At 43.1% G+C, this 23,838-nt stretch overlaps 1 protein-coding gene and 1 long non-coding RNA gene across 8 annotated transcripts in view; one reads left to right on the top strand and one right to left on the bottom strand.

Moving 5' to 3' along the window:
* LOC142439319 (uncharacterized) overlaps window positions 1-23,838 on the top strand; it is a 75,372-nt gene that overhangs the window by 41,246 nt on the left and 10,288 nt on the right. For 3 of the 5 annotated variants that reach the window (XR_012782845.1, XR_012782844.1, XR_012782843.1), the window contains 2 exons: window positions 2,946-3,186; window positions 7,815-10,208. This is a non-coding gene — a long non-coding RNA (uncharacterized LOC142439319). Of the gene's footprint in view, window positions 1-2,945; window positions 3,187-7,814; window positions 10,209-15,576; window positions 17,201-23,838 lie in introns of those variants that run through there. The other 2 variants (XR_012782847.1, XR_012782846.1) reach the window with 2 other exon arrangements.
* Window positions 1-23,838, bottom strand: part of MYOT (myotilin) — a 69,365-nt gene that overhangs the window by 39,557 nt on the left and 5,970 nt on the right. For 2 of the 3 annotated variants that reach the window (XM_075541595.1, XM_075541597.1), the window contains exons 2-5: window positions 3,694-3,746; window positions 3,020-3,137; window positions 2,281-2,343; window positions 189-330 (exon numbers count right to left, since the gene is read on the bottom strand). In XM_075541595.1, coding sequence (XP_075397710.1) covers window positions 189-330; window positions 2,281-2,343; window positions 3,020-3,137; window positions 3,694-3,707 — 337 coding nt within the window. In that variant the 5' untranslated portion in view covers window positions 3,708-3,746. Of the gene's footprint in view, window positions 1-188; window positions 331-2,280; window positions 2,344-3,019; window positions 3,138-3,693; window positions 3,747-9,407; window positions 9,543-23,838 lie in introns of all 3 variants that reach the window. The other variant, XM_075541596.1, reaches the window with a different exon arrangement.

Genomic DNA, 23,838 nt, shown 5'->3' with positions numbered 1-23,838 from the left:
AAATGCCTTGAGAATGATTGGGGCAGGGAATGTATGGATGTGCTTTATACAATTGATGTATGTATATGTATGGATTGTGATAAGAGTTGTATGAGTCCCTAATAAAATGTAAAAAAAAAAAAAAAGAAACGAATTAGATGGCAAGGTTAATTAGAGTAAAAAGCAAATAGAAGAGCTTATCATAATACTTTTCCTTAGAATCCGGAAATCCTCTGAGTCGGCTATCTGCTCTTGTTCTCTGTACCAGTGAACTTGCGCTCCCGCTGTGGCCTGGACTTGGCATTCAAACACGACAAAGTGACCTCTAGTTGTCGAGATGTCCTGCAGATGCTGAGGAATAAATGCAGAGTTCACAGAATGGTAGAATTTGTGGAATTGTGTGCCATGATTTGAGATGTGCATTTCAGTCAATTTGCATGTCTTTTTTATCAGCATAGTTGGTTGTAACATAATAAAAACAAGGAGTTGCTGGGCATTCTTTTGGATTGTAAAGTGGACTTACAGTCAAATACAAACTTTTTATCTGGACTTCACAGAATTATAATTTATCAGAAAGTTGCTAACACTTCCTGAGTCATTTTCAGATTAGAGAATTAGTCAAAAAGTTTCTATTTTGTTACATTTTGATTTTGTTGAGCACATATGTAACTACAGACTTGGTTTTTACAATTGGTCACAATAATATGAGCATTATTGTCATTTGTTAAAAGCCCTGAATCATGGCTTGGCTTGGACAGAAATCTCAACTTGGTCACTAGCTGGTTGTAGGAACTTGGAAAGACCTCTGAACCTCTCTGGAATTTTTCCTCCTGTGAAATAGAATTAACCAAATGCTCAGCCTACCCTAAAGTTTTGGGGCTCATTTCAGAGAAGTAATTAAACATTTTATTTAAATGAAGAGCTATAGTCAGTGCCCTGTTCTGCACACGGGTGGAACTAGCTCTGGATCAAGACCATTGGGGACAGTGGTGTGTGTGCAGGGCAGCCATCGAGCAGGCAAAGCAATCTTCAAAGGCTAAAAAAGATCATAGAGGACCTGATGCCGGCGGGGCTTAAGTGGAGAGCAAATGTTTTGAGAACGATGAGGGCAATGAATGTACAGATGTGCTTTACACAATTGATGTATGTGTGGATTGTGATAAGAGTCCCTAATAAAATGATTTTAAAAGATCGTAAAGTGATATCTAACTTTATATTAAGTGTTAGAAGTAATGTAAAGTATAGGAAAGAATGTGTGTAGGTTGCCTGCACTATTTTGTTCTGTTGTATAGAGTGAGGGTCACTATAGATGGGAACTGATCTGATAGCACCGAATAGTAGCAGCAGCAGCAGCAGCCTTTTATAGGAGGGATTTGAGCCTCTGTAGAGTTTGGTATCTGTTTTAGTCCTGAAGCCAATCCTCTGAGGAGACTTGAGGGATGACTGTATATTGATAATATGGGAACCATTCATTCACAATTGCTAGTCTAGTCTCAAAGTACATAAAAAATGGGTGGCATTTGTGGCAAAAAATCTCCCTTAAATTCTAGCCCACCATCTCCAAACCCAGGATCCTCTAGAATTTAGCACTGTGTTTCAGTTTACAACCTAGCCTTGACACTGAAGAGGAAGTAGCTGACACCTTTGTATCAGGTGAGACCTAATGTTCAGTTCAGCCCCTGAAACCTGATTCCTAGAACAGGTTTCAGGGAATGGATATGCAGCAGGAAACAGACACATGGAAACCACAGACATGTATGTCTGCCAAAAGAAGGCTTCCTGAACTGTAACAGTGCTTCTTAGGGCCTTGTAGCATTTTCTGAGCCTCCCGTCCTGTGCCTGATAGAAGTGAAGCCTTTGCCCTGCTTTCCATGCCCCAGGCCAGCACTGAGCAGCAGCTGGAAGACCCAAGCGAAGCCTTCAACCTAGATGGTTGATTCTTACTGTTCCCAGTAGGCAAGAGGGGAGCTTGCTCCCACTTCTCTAACTGTGACCTGAGCAGGAAGCAGCTACTGCATCGTTCATTGACTTCTTTCAAAAAGAACCTTACTGAGCTTTGCGGTCAGGAAGAGCGCAGCCTGCTTGGCAAGGACAACGCATTGCCTCCGAGGACTGGAGTCAGAGGACCACAAGGATAAACCACGTGACGTCGAGTAAATAGGGTTTTTTTCTGGACCTAAGTTTTCTATGTATCAAATGGGGTCTTTTGAGTTTCTCCTTTCCTTCTTGTTAACCTTATAAATAATCTATAATTTATTTATAAAAACACAAACTTCGCCACGCAGTACGGTGATGGGTTACCTTGGTAAAAACAGGGGCTGTAGCACAGCTGGATCCTGAAAGACTGCTACAGGGACTCTGCATCTGGTTTGAGGAGCAGAAGAGAACATGGTACGCTCATCCGTATTCCAGGCTCTGAAACCCAAGTACTTAGTGGCCATGAACTAACTGACCCCGTTTTAGCTGCTACCAAGCACACCCTAATGTACTTTCAGAACAGGACCGTGCTTCTCATTTAAATGCCTCTCTAGGCATCTGCCCTCCACCATCCTCTCTCCTTATACATTCCACCAGCTGAGATGGTGGAACACAACACAGGGAAATTGCCTTTGAGAAACAGGCATTGGCACATTTTCAGAGATTGTGTATTGAAAATTAAATGACTTTTTCCCCCTCCATACAGTTGCTCAAGTTGGATCTTTTAAGTTTACAACAACAAAAACCATACATATCCTGTTTTTTTTTTTTAAAGAATCAACTCTTTAAATGGTTGGAATATTGGGTTAGGGACGGAGCTCCTAGAAACCTACTGTCTCTTCAGGTCAGGCACACAAAGACAAATGGTCAAGGCCAAGAGCTACCACGGAGTTATTTCAGAAACAACCCAGAGGTTCTTGTTCCCTTCTCTCGGAAGTCATGCCGTGGGAGCCTTTTCTAATGTGCACTTTTTCCTTTTTTTAAAAAAGCACCACTGATGCCCACCTCTCTGGACCTGTTTCTCCATTACGGGGACTCTCAGAAGGCTTACAACTGAACCTACCCTTTGAGGATCAATGCACAATGGCTGGACTAAAGTGGAATAACTTGATCTGATGCTGGTGGTTTCATTAACCGGGGAACTGATGGTCAGAGAAACTCGAGTGGTTTTCTTCTTTATCCTGTGGAGGAAACAAAACCAAGCGCAATCCAATAATAGAATGATTAGCGGTGAGTTTTATTTTTGCTTATAACACTTGTTTTCTTACTGATTTGCATAATCATTTCAGGGGTTTTTTTGTTTTGACCAATTATTAGTGAATTATTGTTCATAAAACATTCACCTTATATTCCTTTTGTCTTAGATAACCAATTGACTAACAAGTGCTAAAATTATGTTACTTAAATTGTCCATAAAATGATTTATAAAGCAAATAACCACTGTGAGTTTGCATGTGTATAGTAAGTGTATCTGTAACAAAAAAGTTGCCATTTCCTCATTCTTAATTTATGTTCATCATGTTCAAACATCCATCGCCCTTATCCATTCTCTAAAATTTCTACACATTCTTCACAGTGGCTCAGAGTTCCCTAAACAGTGAATCCTCCTCCCTTCCATTTGCCCCTGTTAGTCAATGGTAAATTTTAATTTCTATACTCTTGCTATTCTATTCTAGATGCTTTATTTTTAAGTGGAATCTTCTCTACATTCATATATTTCTGCCCTTCTGCACTTACCCTGACATCGCCATAGCATATCCAAGCACAATCCAAGAGAGAAAACAAGTTACCTGCAAGAAACAAAACAAAATGCTGTCAGAAACTTAACAGGGATTCAAGAGTTTAGTCATGTGTACTATATTAAAAGAAACAACACACCAAACCTATTGCCATGGAGTTGAGTCCAGCTTAAAGGGATTGCATAACGCATCGTAAGGGACCCTGGTGGCGCAGTGGCTTATGCTGTGGGCTGCTCATTCCAAGGTCAGCAGTTGAAATTCACCAACAACTCCACAGGTGAAAGATAGGGCTATTTGCTCCTGTAAATCTTGCAGTCTTCGAGACCCAAGGAGCAGTTCTACTCTGTTCTGCCGGGCCTCTCCGAGTTGAAGTATTCGATGTCGGTGGGTTTGGTATAACACAGAGTAGAATTGCTGCACAGCATTTCCAAGGCCTTCCATCTTCACAGAAGCAAACTGTCACGTCTCCCTGGCTCAGAGCAATGGTACCACCAAGGATGCCTTGTATTCACACTGCTGTGGGATGCTGGGCAGTGAGCCCTGACCCCCACGAGCCCTGTGTACAACAATGAAACACTGCCCAGTCCTGTGCCGTCCTCACAGTTGTTAGGTTGGAGCCCATTACTGCAGCCACGGCATCAGTCCATCTCTTTGAAGGATGTCCTTTTTTCCTTGACCCCACACTTTACCAAGCAGGGTGTCTTTCTCCTGAGACCAGAACCTCCTGGTAACATGTCTAAAGTTCAGGGGAAAGTCTTGCTATTCTAGCTTCTAAGGAGGAATTTTATCGTATTTTTCCAAGACACACTTGTCTTTTCTTCTGGCAATCCATGGTGCATTCAATATCCTTCACCAACATCATAACTCAAAGGCATCATTCCTGTCATCTTCCTTATTTATTGTCCAGCTTTCACATGCGTATGAGGCCATTGAATATACCATGTCGTGATTCAAGTAAGAGAACACTGGTGGTGTTCACCTGACTCAAGGCACGGTATTTCCCATTGTTCTAAGTAGTCATCTTGCCAGATTTTCTCAAAGGCCACAGGGTGATCACAGGGCTTATTATGAAATAGTTTTTTTTAAGCAAAAATTACATTGATAAGAAAAAGGCCAAGAAAGATGTGCTGAAGAATTATTTTCATCAGGATAATGTACCTACTCATTCTCCTCCATCACTGATCTTGCCCTTTCAGACTTATTTTTGGTCCTCAAACTCCAGGAACATTTCAAAGGAACACAAGTTGAGTTTCTCAAACTGCTTTTTTGGCGTGTTGCATTTGGAAGTGTACAGAATTCTTCGGGGAAAGGTGTTGTTGTTGGGTGCCAGAGAAACTCTCTGCACAGCAGAGGGAGACACCACCCAGCCCTGGGCCATCCTCACAGTGGTTCCTGTGCCCGAGCCCATTGCTGCGGCTACTGCATTGTTCCATCTCCACTTTCCCAAATATGATGTCCTTCTCCAGGAACTGGTTTCTACCGACAATAGGTCCAGAGTGTGTAAGTCAAAGTCTCACCACCTTTGCCTCTGAGGAGCACTCTGGCTGTGCTTCTTCCAAGACAAATCTGGTTTTCCTTTTAGCAGTCCATGGCACTTTGAATATTCTTTGCCAGCACCATACTTCAAATGCATCAGTTCTTTTTCCATCTTCCCTCTTCAAAGTCCAACTCTGATATGCATATGAGGTAATGGAAAATACCATGGCACCTTAGTCCTCAAAGTAGCATCTTGGCTTTCCACTACACTAAAGAGGCTCATGCAGCAGATTGGTGTAATATAATGTGCCTTTTTGATCTCTTGACTACTGCTTCCATGAGCATTGATTGTGGATCCAAGAAAATCAAAATCCTTTACAACTTTTAATTTTTTTCTGTTGATCATTATGTTACTTATTGTTCCAAACTGTGAGATTTTTGGTCTTCTTTACATTGGGTCATAATCCATCCTGAAAACTGCAATCCTTACAGATAGGAACTGGAAACACAGGGAATTCAGGGCGGATGATCCCTTCAGGACCAGTGGTGTGAGTGGTGACACTAGGAGGGTAGAGGGAGAGTGGGTTGGAAAAGGGGAACCGATTACAAGGATCTACGTGTGACCTCCTCTCTGGGGGACGGACAACAGAAAGGTGGGTGAAGGGAGACGTCAGACAGGACACGATATGACAAAATAATAATTTATAAATTATCAAGGGTTCATGAGGGAAGGGGAAGGAGAGGGAGGGGAAAATGAGGAGCTGATGCCAGGGGCTTAAGTGAAGAGCAAATGATTTGAGAATGATGAGGGCAATGAATGTACAAATGCGCTTTATACAATTGACCTATGTATGGATTGTGATGAGTTGTATGAGCCCCTAATAAAATGATTTTTAAAAATGGTGGCAACATATGAACAAATGTGCTTGATCAATTGACATATGGATTGTTAAAAGAGATGTAAGGGCCACAAAACAGGATTTTTTAAGTGAAAAAAAAAAGCTGAAGAATAAAAAAAAGCTGCTCATTAGGTAATTAACACCTCTAAAAATATTTGTCATCCAAAATAACAATGTATAAATTACCAAGGGCACATGAGGGAGGGGGGAGCGGGGAGAGAGGGGGGAAAAAAAGAGGACCTGATGCAGGGGGCTTGAGTGGAGAGCAAATGCTTTGAGAATGATTGGGGCAGGAAATGTGCAGATGTGCTTTATACAATTGATGTATGTATATGTATGGATTGTGTTGAGTTGTATGAGCCCCTAATAAAATGTTTTTAAAAATATTTGTCATTGAACTGTGATAAGAATTGTATGAGCCCCAATAAATTGCTAAAAAAATAATAAATAATAAATTTAAAAAAAATTATCATCATTTAAAAACAGAATGTGTATGTATATAATATGTATATGTATGTGTGTATATATATATATATGAAAGCTTCAAAACATTTGTAGAAAAATTGAAATAAATGGTAATATAATTTTCCTTTAAAAAAACAACAAAAACCCCTGCAATCATTGAAGCAAGTGCTTCAAGTTTTCCTCATGTTCAGCAAGCAAGGTTGTGTTGTTATCTGCATGTTAATAAGCCCTCCTTCAATCCTGATGCCACATTCTTCTCCATATAAGCTGTCTTCTCTGATTATTTGCTCAGAGAGAGACACAAACATTGCCTTCAGAAGTGTATAGACCTATAGGAAGGACATGTTAAGAAACAAAAGTTTCACATTGTGATGTTTTTGTTTAATAAAGGTTTCTATGATTTTATACTAATGCTTTTTGACTTACCATCATCTAGTGTTTAATACGATCAATAGAATTAGCTTTTTATAATCTTAGCATATACTCTTTTAATACTACATGGCTTGAAACCATGGTACCACTGTGAGTTAAGCATTTGGTTGCTAATTGTGAGGTCCTTGGTTCACACTCTCCAGCTACGCTGCAGGGAACAGAGGCGAACTCATGAGGCCACCAGTGGGAGTTGACTTGATAGCAGTTGATTTACGTTCATGGAGAAACTCTGGTAGCGTAGTGGGTCAAGCTGCTAACTGAAAAGTCAGTGGTTTGCAGCCAACAGTTGCTCCGTGGGAGAAAGATGAGGTAATCTACTCTCTTTCTCAGAGAACAAAACAGCCTCAAAGACCCCATGAAGCAATTCTACTCTGTTCTGTAGGATCGCTAGAAATTGGAATCAATTGCATAGCCGGGGGGTTGGGAATTTAGAGAATACTTTTAAATAAGTTTTGTAGCATTAAAATAAATCTGTATATTACTCAGTCATAGAGATACATGTTACCACATAGATGAACCTGAGAAATGTTAGGCTTAGTGAAGTCAGTTTCAAGAGGACACATATGAAGGGAAGTTAGAAGTAATTCCTATGAAAACAGAAACCTTTACTAAATAAAAGTATCAAAATATAGACTTATTGTTTTTGAACTATTCTCCAGCTGTGTTAGCTTTCTCTATCTTAATATAATCTTTTAATACTACGGTATGTGTTTTTCTCCATCTTTAAAAAAACTTTTTCTCATCTTGAGGTTTAATAACCACATTTAGCTTAATGTGTTTGAGACTAACTAGGAGTACAAATGCTTCTAAAGTCAGTGTTTCCATCTCTCTAATTCTTCCCCCACAGAATTCTGTGTCTCTGATTTTCACCACGTCGAAACAGGAGCTTTCACTTCCTCGAGGAACCCAGAGTGTGTTCCTTTTCAATATTTGGGGTTTCGGTACAAAAAGAAGCCTACAGAGTCAAGATACAGACTAGAGGTGAATGGGGGAAGCTTTTCCAAAGAAATTCTTGTGGGATAGCCCTTGATTCACTCGATGACTGAGCAGGTGCGTTTGGATGTCTTGAAGAAGCCCAGCCAGAGTGCTCCTTAGAGGCAAGGATGGCGAGACTTCATCTCCTATCCTTTGGGTGTTGTCTGGTGGAACCAGTCCCTGGAGAAGGACATCATGCTTGGCCAGGTGGCGGGCAGCAAAAAGAAGAAAGACTTCAATAAGATGGAGTAACACAGCAGCTGCATCGATGGGCCCCAACCTAAGAAACACTCTGGGGATGGACGGCACAGGACCAGGCAGTGTTTCCTTCTGTGTGCACAGGGTCGCTGTGAGTCAGACTGACTCGACAACAGCATCGTAGTTCACAATCTAGTTTTGGTTTTTTTTAATTCTCGTGAATTTGCTCACTTCTATCAACTCAGTTCTGACTCACGGTGACCTTAGGAATTTAGAACCTCTTTAATATCCTCCTGCTTTTAATGATTTACTATCATGCTTGGAAGCTCCTCAAGATCAGGCATCTTGCCATATATCGCCTATCCTCAAAGTATCCAGCCTAGTGTTGAGTACATAGTAGGTGTGAAAAACATACCCATTGATTGATTATAGATTATTGGCTTAACCCACTGCCATTGAGTCAAATAAGACTTTTAGTACTGCTATGAGTTAGAATGGGAGAAAGACTGGGCTTTCTACTCCCACAAATAATTACAGTTTAGGAAACCAAAAGAGGGTTCGCTATGAGTCAGCTTTGACTTCATAGCAGTGAGTTTGGTTTCGGGTATATGATAAAGTAGACCTGTTTCTTAGGATTTCTGAGACTGTAAATGTTTACAGAAGTAGACAGGCTTATCTTTCTTTTGCAGAGTGACCATTGAGTTCAAACCACCAACCTTGCACTTATCAGTCCAATGCTTAACCCAACGTGCCACCAAGTTTCCTTATCTTATTGCCTGGGAAAATGCTCTTAGTAATTGTCCCTGTACTGTGTCATTTTTTGCTATTTCCCTCAGCCCTGATCCACAAATAAAAGTGAGTGCTATAGAAACTAACAATGATGCATTTATTAACATTTATTAATATTAATGTATTTGAATTTTGGTGCTGGCAAAGAATATATATTTGGTCTTTTTTTAACACCCTGAACATCACCTGATTCCCACAACAAAGTTCTATATTTAGTCATATTGTTGGGGGCTCTTACAGCTCTTATAACTATCCATATATCCATTGTGTCGAGCACATTTGTATACATGTTGCCATCATCTTTTTCAAAACATTTCCTTTCTGCTGGAGCCCTTGGTATCAGCTCCTCATTTTCTTCCTCCTTCCTCCACTCTCCCTCCCTGTTTTCTCAATGTTCAATTCCTCTTATATACATATATACATATGCATGTTTATGAAATTGTTTCTCTAGTCTATGCAGAGTAGCACATTATGGTACCTCGGGAGTGGGGTACTGGAGAGACAAATCATAAGAATGGAGAGTAGATGTTTGCTTGACTTCTGCCTCAAAGCAGTGCTTCTTCTTTGGTTAGCCAGAAGTCAGATATATCCTTGCCGTTTACTGAGTTGTTTTCTAGAAAGAATATAGGAAGTTAAAGCTTTGTTTATTTTGTTTGGTTGTAGTCTTTGGTTATTCCTGTGTGAAATGGCGAAAATGAATGTTTTTAATGTATGTTTTGGGCTCGGGTAGAAATCGCCATTTGAATTTCTCGGAAACCAGGCTGCTGAAGGAAAATGTCTGACAGAAGGAAGCATGGATCTGTTTTGATGCTCTCAGAGGCCTAATCCCATATTTTTGTATCCATAGAATAGATTAGATAAGGATTTAGATAAGCTAAATAAGAGTTGAACTTGACTGCTTTAAGAATTGAGTTTAAGGCGCCATGTCGGGCCGCGAAGGTGGCAAGAAGAAGCCCCTGAAACAACCCAAGAAACAGAACAAGGAGATGGACGAGGAAGAGAAGGCTTTCAAGCAGAAACAGAAAGAAGAACAAAAGAAACTGGAGGAGCTAAAGGCGAAGGCCGCGGGGAAGGGCCCCTGGCCACAGGTGGAATTAAGAAATCTGGCAAAAAGTAAGCTGTTCTTGGTGGCTGAGGCAATGATGGCCCTTGATCCCGTTCCTGTGTAGACATCTGGATTCCCTACTACAACTTTTGTTGCCACTTATAGTTAGAATGAAGTGTTGTCTTGGAGCCTGCTGTACATTTAAGAATAAACTTTTGTAAAAAAGAAGAAAAATCATACAATGTTTAGTTCTTCTCACTCAGCCATTTCTGTCTTAGCTGTGAGGTCAGAGTGAACCCAGTGCAGAACCTGCCAGAGCTGCTCAGTCTTTGTGATGCCCAGAATTCTGTACCATCTGGAATTAAAGCAACTCGTTTGAAAAAAAAAAAAAGAATTGAGTTTATAAATGCCCTTTGCCTCCCAGCAATTTCCTCTATTTCCTTTGACTTCCCTCCTGTCCCACTATCATGGTCAGTCCCCACCAGGGTTTCAGCAATTCCTCCTGGTTACATTACCCTTGATCTCGCCCTACCAGGCCTCCTAAACCCTCCTCACCATCGATTTGGATCACTTGTTGTTCCCTTGTACCTGGGTTTGTTAACACCACTACCTTTCCCTCCCACCCCCCCCTCTCCCATGTCCCCGCAGAACTGTCTGTCCCGTTGTTTTCTCCTCCAGATTGTTCATCCAGCCTATCTTATTTAGACAGACCTGCGGAGATAATAACATGCACAAAAACAAGACAGAGCAAAACCAAGCAACAATATACAACAAAACAACTACAACAACAAACCAATGACAAAAAAAAAAAACCCAAAACACAACAGGGAAAAAAAAGCTTGTAGTTAGTTCAACGATTGTTTGTTGGCCTTTAGGAGTGTCTTCCAGTCCACTCTATTGGGGCACCACGCCCTGGCCCCAAAGTCTACCTAGAGCATTCCCTGGGGACCTCGCCGCTCCATTCCCTTGCTGTTCTGTTGCACCCCCTTAATGTTTTGCCTCGGCGTGGCGGGATCTGATCGGGTGCAGTTCCCACACTGTGTCTCTGGTGTTGTCCCCTATAGGGCTATGGGTCAGTGAGAGGCATCACGCCTCATAGTGGGGCTGGCCATGTGGTCCTCTCTGTGGATTGGCTGCTCTAATTGGGAACATCAACCTCACAGCCTGGTGGGCCATGATATGCTCCACTCTCTCCCTTCATCTGTTCCTGTGTGCTCTGATCAGATATGTCCCTCTTCCAGAGCTGTAGATTCAGTGCCATCCTTTGAAATAAATTCTTCTGAGGGGAGGGGCAGGTGTCCACTTATTAGTTGGGGTTGGGGTCGAACCCCCAGACCTCTCCACTGGTTCCCTACTCCACACCGGCATGTTGCATTCACATCTTGGAGCACTGGGTTGAAGTCTGGTCCCTCTTTTTCTCTAGTTCCTAAATGCTCCCCCCACCCCTCACTGTCATGATCCAAATCCTACCTTGCAAGTCTGGCTAGACCAGAGGATGTACACTGGTACAGATGGAAACTGAAAACACAGGGAATCCAGGGTGGATGATCCCCTCAGGACCAGGGGTGTGAGTGGCGATACTGGGTGGGTGAAGGGAGGGTGGGTTGGAAAGGGGGAACTCATTTCAAGGATCTACATGTGACCTTCTCCCTGGGGGACACAGGGAGACATGGGACAGAGCAAGATATGACAAAATAAAAGGGAGACATGGGACAGAGCAAGATATGACAAAATAATAATTTATAAATTATCAAGGGCTCATGAGGGAGGGGGGAGTGGGGAGGGAGAGGGAAAAATAAGAACCTGATACCAGGGGCTTGGGTGGAAAGCAAAAGTTTTGAGAACGATGAGGGCAATGAATGTACAAATGTGCTTTACACAATGGATGTATGTACAAAATCCGGTACTTCCTCCTTAGAGGTGGGAGACTCTGCTCACTCTCTGGAAGACGTTGCAAAAGACAAGCCACGTGAATGCAACCAGATCTTGGAAGCCTGAGAAGCCACAGAGAGACCCCTGCCAGCACTGAGATGCTTACAACACCACTGGACCCAAAGACTTTCTACCTACTGGCTTGTGATTGTCCTGCATTTGGCTTCATTACGTGTGTTTCATGAGTCTGAAGAGGACTTTATAGATTGGTATTGGACATATGGGCTAATATCAGACTTATGGCCTTGGACTGGACTGGGTTGGGCTGTTTTCTCAATGTCCAATTCCTCTTGCATATGAACCTCTCCCTTATATACATATGCGTGTTTATGAATTTGTTTCTCTGGTCTACCCAGACTAACACACTCCCTCTTGAATCCTTCATAAATTATAAATTATTATTTTCATGTCTTACACTGACCACTGTCTCTCTTCACCCTTGTTTCTGTTGTTTGTCCTCTTTTTTTGGTGCGGGGTGGGGCAGGGCGGCAGTTATACATCGATCATTGTGATCAGTTCCCCCTTTTTCCCCACACCTCCCCCCTGCCCTCATGGTATCGCTACTCCCATTACTGTTCCTGAGGGGTTTGTCTGTCCTGGATTCCGTGAGCTCTTATCTGTGTCAGTGCACATGCTCTGGTCTAGCCAGATTTGTTTTTTTTTTCTTTTTTTACATTTTATTAGGGACTCATAGAACTCTTATCACAATCCATACATATACATACATCAATTGTATAAAGCACATCCATACATTCCCTGCCCCAATCATTCTCAAAGCATTTGCTCTCCACTTAAGCCCTTTGCATCAGGTCCTCTTTTTTTTTTCCCCTCCCTCCCCCCTCCCCCCTCCCTCATGTGCCCTTGGTAATTTATACATCGTTACTTTGTCATATCTTGGCCTATCCGGAGTCTCCCTTCCCCCCCTTCTCTGCTGTCCCTCTCCAAGGGAAGAGGTCACATGTGGATCCTTGTAATCAGTTCCCCCTTTCCAACCCACTCACCCTCCACTCTCCCAGCATCACCCCTCACACCCTTGGTCCTGAAGGTATCATCCACCCTGGATTCCCTGTACCTCCAGCCCTCATATGTACCAGTGTACAGCCTCTGTCCTATCCAGCCCTGCAAGGTAGAATTCGGATCATGGTAGTTGGGGGGAGGAAGCATCCAGGATCTGGGGTAAGCTGTGTTCTTCTAGCCAGATTTGTAAGGTAGAGTTGGGATCATGATTGTGGAGGTGGGTGGGGGAGTATTGAAGAACTAGAGGAATGTTGTGTGTTTCATCAGTGCTATACTGCACCCTGGCTGGCTCATCCCTTCCTTGTGACCCTCTGTGAGGGGATGTCCAATTGTCTACAGATGGGCTTTGGGTCTCTACTCTTCCCGCCCCCACCCCAGCACCTCCTTCACATCGATATGATTATTTTTTCTGCGTCTTCTGTTACCTGATAACTGATCCCATTGACACCTCATGATCACACAGTCTGGTGTGCTTTTTTCATGTGGACTTTGTTTCTTCCCTGCTAAATGACTGCTTGTTTATCTTCAAGCCTTTAGGACCCCAGATGCTATATCTTTTGATAACTGGGCACCATCAGCTTTCTTCACTACATTTGCTTAGAATCCATCTTGTCTTTAGCAATCATGTTGGGAAGGTGAGCATCACATAATTTTAGTTTATTAGAATAAAGTGTTCTTGCACTGAGAGAGTACTTGAGTAGAGGCCCAATGTCCATCTGCTACCTTAATACTAATCCTATGAATAGATGTACATAAATATATTTCCCTATTGTTATATATAAGTATATTTACATATGTACATGCCTGTATTTATACCTCTATAAATGTCCTTTGCTTCCAAGTTCTTTCCTCTATTTTCTTTTATTTACCTCTTGTCCCACTATCATGTTTGACCTTTATTCGGCTTTCATTAATTCCATTTGGCTACAATGTACTTGATCAAGCCCTACGAGGCATCCTACGCCCTCCTGCTGGAGAAGAATATTGAAAGTACTATGAACTGCTAAAAGGACAAACGAATTTGTCTTGATAGAGGTATGGCCAAAGTGTTCTTTAGAGGCAAGGATGGTGATCATGTCAGGAGAGACCCGTCCCTGGAGAAGGACGTCATGCTCGGTAAAGCAGAGGGGCTGTGAAACCATGCGTGCAACATTGTGCTAGATATAGGAGCAATTGGAGGCTGGCTCAGGACCAGGCAGTGTTTCGTTCTGTTGTGCATAAGGCCACGAAGGGTCGGAACAACCCGATGGCACCTAACAACAACTATAGAAAGACTCTTCTCTTCTGCCCTTGGCAGTAAGTCCTCATACTGCCCTACCAGAATAAACAATTGCGGAATTGGAGGGCAAAACATCACGAGAACCATTCTTGTCTTACATCTTGAGAGCACAAAAACAGATTTCAGAGGAATTGCATTACTTGCCTGATAGGATCTGTTGGCAGAAGCATTCAAGTCTCCTTCTAGTGCAGTCCTGTAGTACACAGGCTCCTGAATACCCAATAAACTTGAAATGATGAATATTCATTTGAGTAGTGGAGACTCTAGTATACTTTTTTTTCTTTCATCAAGAGAGTGTGTGCTTATGATTTTGAATTCATTGGATAATGAAACAGTAATCCTTTTGCTTGTATGTAAGCCGCATGCGGGCGGAGCCTTGGTCTGTTTTGTTCATTCCCTTATCCCTAGTGCCTGTAACAATGCCAGGCACATAGGCTAGGATATGCTTGATAAATATTTGCTGAACTAATGAATTTGTTTTGCCAGCTCAGACTTTGGCTGAGAATGTTTGTGGCTTCCAGAGAGTCTAACCTTTAAGAAGCAAACTCTGGGGAGAAGCCTTGTAAGCAGCAGCAGGGCAACTCTGTGGCAGGAAGATGAAATGAAATACTTCCCCTCCTGAGACAAGAAGAATTAGATGTGAGAATGAGTATGAAACGTTGGGAGGTTCTTGGAGGAAGCACATCTTATAAATAATCTTAAGTTCGGCAGGTGCACAAGGTCAGGATTTCCTCTACCCGCCTTGGTTGTTGTTGTTTTTTAAGGAGAAACTTAAAACAATTGTTTAGGTGGTAGGTATGATCCAGATTTTTGCTGGTGAGACAGAAAAGAGAAAAATCCAACCCTTACAAAGAAAATAATACTGGACTTCCTAATGTTCCAGATGTTTCTTGTTCTAAGCACAAACAATCCAGCTTCATGGGCAAGGCACCAGCCAGCCTATGCTGTCGTCTCACCCATGAGGTAGAGGGGCCAGCCAAGACTTTACATCTCTTGCTCCTGATCTTCCAACTAGGAAAGAAGATAGTGATAACTTGATTCAGGAACAAGAAATGCCCCGACTCTTACTTTGGGCTATGCCAGTGGTGGTAGTGTAAATGAAACTATATAGAAATGAATAAAACTACAGAGAGGTTATGTTGGAAAGAGAGCACTGAGCCAGGATTAAAGGAATCTGAATTCTGGTTTTAGGTCTGTCATTCATTAGTTACATGACCTTGGTTAAAACCCCACCCTCACCCTGAGGTTTCAGTGATATCTAATGAGAATTGTTGGTTGCTGAGATTTCTTGTAATTCGAATACTTGCCCTCTCTCTCTCTATTTTTTAAAACTTCTTGGTTAGCTGTGTGCATTCCATGTTTTTCCTTTTTCAGGATTAGTAGAATAAGCGAGATTCCGTTAGAGGGTAGGAGAAAGGATGATGAATGTTGGAGCCCAAAGCAAAAGCAGTCGTACTATGGGTATCGAAGATGAAAGATGATGGCCCAACCTTAGAAACGACTTAAACGGTCACCGGTGCTGAGGAACGATAAGAACAAACTACAGAACTCACTGGAGTGATAAAACTAAACCAAATGCACAAATACCCTCTCGACTTCTGGAAAAGGAAGAATTTCAGAAAGAAAGCTCACCCTTAAAATATTGGTTCTTTTGCTAAAGCCACTGTCATCTTTATATTTGATCCCCGTGTGTTTTCTCCTAAAGGGCAGAAAAGCAGGTTTTCAAGAGAAAACATTCATGCCCCCCACCCCCACCCCACCCGCCTGTGCTCCACTGATCAGCAGTAATACCACACCAGAGGGTCAGAGTGAAAACGTGGATGAAGAGCCCATGCAGGTCCCACTGGTGACCCAGCCTAGTGTTCCTCTGGCTTTGAGGTAGCGCTGTGGGTGTCCTTGAGGGGAAAATAGCTGAGGGTTTTACTTTGGTGATGAATTATGCTCGCAGGCTTCATGTCTCACGTAAATGGTAACCTTTGCTAAGTGTAACCTTAGCTCTTTGTCAAGAGAACGGAATTAGACTCTACCAAATGAAGAGTCCAAGACCTTGGCAGTCGTACCCTGGAAAGATGACAGAAACAGAGCGACCGTACAAACGAGCGATGACGACGCCCTCATCGCGCTGCCTACATGACGCGCATGCCTGCACGCGCACACTGGCTCCGGACGTAGACCAGAGGCCAGGCTTACTCGTCTGAAAGCTTGATCCAGTCCAAAGGAACAGCTGGAGACTGGTAGCCACGAGTCTGGGTTGTCCAGTGCGGCTGTAGCACAAGTACCACAATCCCAACCTTATCACAACACTAGGGCTGTAGAAGATGGGCAAGGAAGTGAGGTAAGGAAGGTTTAGCCATATGTGACGTTTTAAATGCGTTAAAATGAGGACATTAGTAAGAACACTTAAAATTCATGCCCTAGAGGAACCTCCCTCTCTTCTTTCTTTCCTGCCTCACCTTCTTTCTTTTCTTTTTCTACCCCCTGTTTTTGTTTCCCAATAACTTCTTTCATACTGCTATTTAAGTTGTTTGCTTTGATGAACTCACTGCCATCGAGTGGATTACAACTCCCAGCAACCCTGTGTGACAAGATGGGACTGCCCCTATGGGTTCCTGAGACTTTAATTCTCTGTGGGAGGAGAAAGCCTCAGCTTTCTCTCAAGGAGCAGCTAGTGGTTTCAAACAGCTGACCTTGAGGTTAGCAACCCCACCCATAACCACTACATCACCAGAGCTCCTTAATTTCATAGAGAAGTTTATTGTCCTGTTCTATTTTTTTCCTTTTGTTTGTCTATCACATGATTTAATAGTTATTTATTTTACTAATTCATTTATCTTCTATTTTTGGTAACAGTTCCATTTTAAACGTTTTTTTTCTTTTAAATGTTATTGTGTTTTGGTGAGGGTTTACATAGCAAATTAGATTCCCATTAAACAATTGCTATATATATTGTTCAATGACACTGGCTACATTTTTCACATTATAGCAACATTCTTTTTTTTTCAGTGACTTTTGTGATGTATTCACATATCATACACTTCCATGGTTAAATCACTTTTACAATGGGTTGTATATATATATATATATATACATATATATATATAAAATCATAATCCAGTCTGGTGCTCCCTCCACCTCTCAGATTGATTTTCCAAAGTCGCTTCTCCCTTCCTATCTCCCACCATCCCCACACCCCCAATAAACCATTGCAAGAGTTATTATCTCTATGCCCCTACTCTTTCTGTTTCTAAGCAACCTTTATGTCCATAAGAAATTAATTTGAAGTGCATACAAAACAACAGACACTGTGTGAGACATTACTTAAAATGTTTGTGTTCTACCTGACAGAGCAAGAGAGAGAAAACAGTTGAGGGAGTTTGTGTGTATGCGTGACCATTACCACCACTCCGGAGCCCTAGTGGCACAGTGGTCAGGCTCTGGGCTTCATTCTGGAAGGTAAGCAATTCCAAACCATCAGCCACTCTGCAGATGGAAGACAGGGCTTTTCACTCCTGTAAAGAGTTAGAGTGTCAGGATCTCACAAGGACAGTGCTGTCCCCCCCCCCCCTTCCTCGTAGGGTCGCCATGAGTCACATTGACTTGATATCAGGCAGTGAGTTGAGTTGAACTGCATTGCGTTTGAACAAGCCCAGGGTCGATCAGTGAGCTGCTCCTCTGAGGCATGCTGGTGTCAGGCTCTGCCAAAATGAATGGTTTTGACTTGTGAACAGCCGTTAACAAAATAAATAAATAAAGTCTAAATTCACTGCCATGGAGTTGATTCCGATTCATAGCCACCGCGTAGGACAGGGTGGAACTGGCCTTGTAGCTTTCCAAGACTCTCAGTCTTCGTGGGAGTAGAAACCCACAACTTTCTCCAGCAGAGGCAACTGATGGTTTCGAACTGTCGACCTTTCGGTTAGTGACCCAATACACCACCAGGGTTCCTGAACAGAATAAGCTGCTTGAAAAGATGAGGTCATGACAGTTGATAGCAGCTGAAGAGTTTCACAATGCTTGGGGCAAGTTTTAAAGGGGGTTTCACGTGGAAATGCCAAAGACACACCTCACCATGTTTGCTTCTGCTTCATCTGGGCCATTTCTAGCAAGAGTAGATTTTTATTTTTTGAGATCTCTTCAATTTTTTTGCACTATTCTGTTTTCATCCTTCTCCCTCTCTCTCGCTTTTCTTTTTCTCCAGAAAAATAGACCACTCCCTTTTCTTTCCAACACATGAATATCAAGGTTGATAATATCAAGGTCTTCTAGACCAGAAACTTTCCCTCCTCGCACTTTTGAGTTTTGCATCGCCCCGGTATTTTGTGAGATTCCGTGGTTTTTACCCAGTGCCAGGGAGGAGGTCTGTCCTGGCACTAGCTATCATGTGTCTCCGTGTGTGAGTAAAATCCTCCCTGCCCTGCTTGCACGATTCCCCCAATAACGATATTACTCTTTGATAGAAACCCATGTACTCTACAAAGTGATTATGCAAAAGCGCTACCACCTCTCGTAGCGCAGGCTTTCCATGCGGATATCGGTGTGCCTCAAGCCTGACGGCGCTTGCTCCCCTTTCTCCATGCCCGTGTGTTCACGGTCTTCCTCAGCCTGGCCACCGTCCAAGGACGTGATGTCTGGTCATGAACTAGGAAGCCACCACGTCCTCCCCCGACGCTAAGATCATAGTGGACTCGCCGACAGCTGGGCGCGGCTTCCAAGTCTCACTCGCTGAGGGATATGCGCTCCTGCACCCTGCGCCGAGGGCGAGATTTAAATGACAATTCTTGCCATTTAGTGTACAACTCAGGACAAGAACCACTTTCACAGTGTAGTGCAACCATCACCATTGATATGTTTCTAGAACCTCTCATTCATCCCAAACAGAAACTCCGTATTTAGTAAGCATAACCCCTCAGCCCACCCCCCAGCCCCACTAACTACTTAACTACTGTCGCCTCGATGCACGTATTGATTCTAATTTTGAGTCTAATACTTGCCCATGTGTGACTGATTTATTTCATTCCGAAGCTGACAGCTGACAGTTATCTTGGTGATGAAGGGGGCTAGATTCTTTTTACTGTCTTCCACACCCTACTACATGCAAATTTTGAGATTGAACCCTAAAAGTTTCATCTCCTTTGCTACTTAATCTAAAATGGGAAGAGAGCGGTGGTCCTTTGGCTGCCTTTTTGATGTTCATCTCCGAGGATCGTGCCAGCTTTTTAGGAGGGCTGTTCCAGGTTGGTGCCCGCTGAGAGGGAGACTGTGTGTGGAAGGAGAGCTAAGACTACACACTGTTGTTAGCGGGCCCCGGGTTGCGCACCCCAGGCACAGGGGCGTGTGCTGGAGCCGCGTGTGATGAGAGGGTGCTATGGAGGAGAATCTGGGAGCATTAAAGACCAGACAGACTGCACTCCGACCCGCCCTGGCGTGTAAGCTGTCAAGTGCGGTTTGTCTGCCAAGCACATGACATGTATTATTTCAGTCCCTCCTTACAAAAACTCGAGATGGGGGGATACTATTTTTGTCACTTTAAACCAAGGAAACATAAGCTTAGAGAGATTATACAGATTGCCCAAAGCTACTAAGTGGTAGAGCCAGGAGTAAAATTCACAGGAGCTGTCTCTGGAGCAGAGAGCTCTTCACCCCAACTCTACAAAAATAGACTTCCTGTGGGGGCTCCCTGGGAAACTGGAGGAAAGGCCCAGGTGCTGACAAAAAACCTGGGGTTCTACTTGGTAACTAACCTTCCTTGTGGAGCCCTGGTGGCGGCGTGCTGGTTACGCATTGGGCTGCTAACCTCAAGGTCTGTAGTTTAAAGCCACCAGACGCTCTGCAGGAGGATGAGGCTTTGTACGTCCAGTAACAATGGACAGCCTGGGAAGCCACTGGGGCAGTTCTACCCTGCCCTCCAGGGTCACTGTGAGTCTGATTGACTTGATGATAGTGAGGGGAGTGGAAACTACCTTTGAATTTAGGAAGGTCCTTAAAGAGCCCAGGTGGTGCTTGTCAGGGAAGTGTTGGGGTGCTAACTCATAGTCAGTAATTCAAGCCCAGCAGCTGCTCTGTGTGAGAAAGACAGAGTCTGTCTGCTCCCTTAAAGATTTACAGCCTCCAAAATCTTAGGTAGGGTCACTGTGACTTAGAATCGACTCGGCAGCAGTGGGCTTAGAGAAATGTGGACAGGTATGTTCACCAATAACCTTTGCATACAGAGGACAAGTAGAAACAGGCGTCTGTGTCTCCCACAGTGTTCAATGTTGGACCCAGCCCTCCATCAAGCTCTCCTTTCCTTCCAAGACTCAGAATGTTCTTTGATTTATTGCATTGGTGGATAAGAAAATATATGTGATGTTGGGATGAATGGGATTGGCAATGTGTAATAATTGTAAAATGTAGGAGAAAGGTGCAGTAGCTGAGCTGACTGTGTCCTTTAGGTGTGAAACTGCTTTGGGTCAAAGTCCCAAAGACTTGCACCAGAGACCTTGGCGGAACAGCAGACGTCTTCAGTAAAGAAAGATACGTAAGAAGCTCAAAGGGAAAATTCTCACTAGATGACATGATGCTCTCCCACGTCAGCTCACTTCAGGCCATCACTACGGGATTATACACGCACAACAGGGGAGGAAGGGATTAAGACAGGACATCTCTCTTCCCTTAGCACAGTTCAGTCGAGCTCATTGTCACGTTGGCCATGCTGAGTTCTGTGAGTGATGGAAAAGCTGAGGTACGGAGTTGAGGGGAAAGTCTGACTCTGACAAGGTCGTGCAGGCAAAAGGCAGTTTGCAATGGCCCGATGTGGAGGGGAGGGTGTCGTGACAGGGAGTCACATTCAGAGCAGGGCCTCTGGGGGACAGTTTTAGAGAAGCTGTAAGATTGAAAGAACTGGAAGAGGAAATTAGACTGCAACTTTGCAGTCTCAGAGTGATTCTTCCTCTTCCGAGTCACTTCTGGGAGAGGAAGAATCATAGGATCATTGGACAGTTGGGCCCACGATGACCCTGGAGCCCAGTAGGTGAAGTTAGCCCTTCAACTTTCCTTTCAAGGAAACTAAAACTCAGATGGAAGGAACCCTGGGGGCATAATGAGCTATGTGTTAGGCGAACCATAATCAGCTGTTGGCCGGTTCTCCAGTCCTGCAAAGATTTAGTCTAACCTCCAGAGGCTCTTGCAGCCTGTCCTGTAGGGTCACTATGGGTCAGAATTGACTCCATGGCCCTGAGGTAGTTGGAATACTCAGATGAAACAGATTCAAAAAACAGCTTTTGGCCTTTTTATAAAGATGATGCTGAAGACAAAGAAGGCTGCTCCCGCCCTTCCCAAAACAGAAGCCAAAGCAAAGGCTTTAAAAGCCAGGAAGGCGTCCACAGCCACACACAACAGAAGATCTGCACGTGACCCGCCTTTTGGTGGCCCAAGACCCTGAGACTCTGAAGGCAGCCGGAATACCCTCGGCAGAGTGCCCCCAGGAGAAACAAGCTGGACCCTTGATATGCCATCATCAAGTTCCCCTGACCACGGGGTCTGCCATGAGGAAGACTGAAGATAACAACACACTTGTGTTCATTGTGGATGTCAACGCCAACCAGCACCACATCAGACAGGCTGTGAAGAAGCTCTATGACATTGACATAGCCAAGGTCAACACCTTGATCAGGCCTGATGGTGAGAAGAAGCCTATGTTCACCTGGTTCCTGACTATGAAGCTTTAGATGTTGCCAACAAAATCAGAATCATCTACACTGAGCCTAGCTGGCTAATCCTAAATATAAACTTTTCAACACAGGAAAAACCAAAAAACCAGCTTTGACTTTCATATAACTGAAGGTGGGCGGTTTGAACGCCTCAGCCACCATGAGGGGATTCTGCTGCATGAAAGATTTAAAGGAGCAGAGACCCAAAGGAGTAGTTCCTCTCTGTCCCACTGGGCTACGATGAGTTGGAATTAGCTCGATGGAAGTGAGGTTTTTATTTAAAAAGTAAGTTAAAGAATCACTGCAGGGTTTCCATATGACAGAGAGCGACATGACAGGAACCGTAGATACTTGTAGGACATTTATCTGTCATCCTGTGTAAGACAGATGGGCTAGAAGCTTCATATTAGTTCTTGAGCAACAGGAACTTAACTTGAGGCTCGTAATTGCACATGAGGAAGAGATGGCGAACTCATAGCTAAATAATAGATTGGTTCATAATAGAACAAATACCACTCTTGAGTAGTGAGTTCATCTTAAAAATCATCTCTCTGTGACCAAATGGTCACAAATTGCTCTAAGCAAAGATGAGAGAGACCATAAAGAAGCAGGGAAACCAGAATGCTAGAAATAGTACAACCAAAATGGAACGAATGAGAATCATGACATTTTGTGAAGTGTGGTCAATATCACTGAATCATTTGTATAGAAATTGCTAATAGGAACCTAATTTGTTGTGTAAACTTTCACCTTAAACAAATCAATATTGTTAGAAAGAAAGGGAAAGAGTGCGGAAAGGAGGGAGGAGGAGAGTGTTGGGTAGCTACTTATTTTACAGACTGACCCTGGGTCAGGAACTGGGGGGTTGTATGCATAAGCCTCTTCTGTCTGCACAAATCCCAGGAGAGCCCTGCCAACCTCTCTCTTATTTAAGGATGCCATCATAAAGCAGGCACTTGGCAAATTGCTCTGCCAAATCAGACTTCACAAAAAAGTGCCGAGTGCCAAGAACAGTGTGTTGTTAGTTCCCAAACACTCCCAAGGTGTTCAGAGCAGGGTCCTGCTCTCCATCAAGTTCAATGAACACTAATGGATGAAGAAGGAATTCATTTTACTTAAAGCTCTTAAGATATAACGGTATACTTTTGATAAGACTATTCGAAAAGCAAGGACATGAAAACAAAATGTAGGATTGTGGTTACAGGTGGGAGACACACAGAAGGAGCGCAGAGAGCACATGAATGATTGGTATTGTTCTGGTTCTCAGGTCAGGTGATGGGTTCCCAGGATTCTTTACCCAATTTAAGATAATTAAGAAAAGAAACCCCCCCAAAACCAAGCTCACTGCCATCATGCTGATGCTGACTCGTCGTGACCCTATAGGACAGGACAGACTGACCCTGTAGGTTTCTGGTACAATAACTGTTTACAGGACTAGAAAACCTCATCTTTCTCCTGAGGAGCAGCTGGTGGTTTTGAACTGCTGACCTGGCAGTTAGCAACCTGATGTGTAACCACTAAACCACCAGGGCTCCAAGAAAATGAACAGTAAGTAAAATGAAGTAGAAAATGACATACTTGTCAGTTTATAATTCATAATATACATTATTATATGTTAAGTACTTCAGTTCCATTAAAATACCCCAAACTATACACAAACACACACATATTGTAACTCTCAAAAGTAACATGGAGAATGGATTCTTTCTACCACCTCAGCCTATATCGTCAGAGGGCTTTTTTTGTGCAGTAAAATGTCAAAATGCGATACTTTAAGTTGTCTTGGGTTTAACCTGAGGCTTGCTGAGATCAGGCAAGGCAGTACAATTTTTACTAATATTTTGCTATCTAAATTATTGCTCCATTAATAATATATATATAATGCTTTCACATAAATAACCAGAACACACTTGCCTGATCTGTACTGTGTTAATTCTTTGGATTCTTG

Source organism: Tenrec ecaudatus, chromosome 2 (genome assembly GCF_050624435.1).
Source record: "Tenrec ecaudatus isolate mTenEca1 chromosome 2, mTenEca1.hap1, whole genome shotgun sequence".
Taxonomy (NCBI): Eukaryota; Metazoa; Chordata; class Mammalia; order Afrosoricida; family Tenrecidae; genus Tenrec; species Tenrec ecaudatus.
This window is presented reverse-complemented; position numbering and strand designations above follow the sequence as displayed.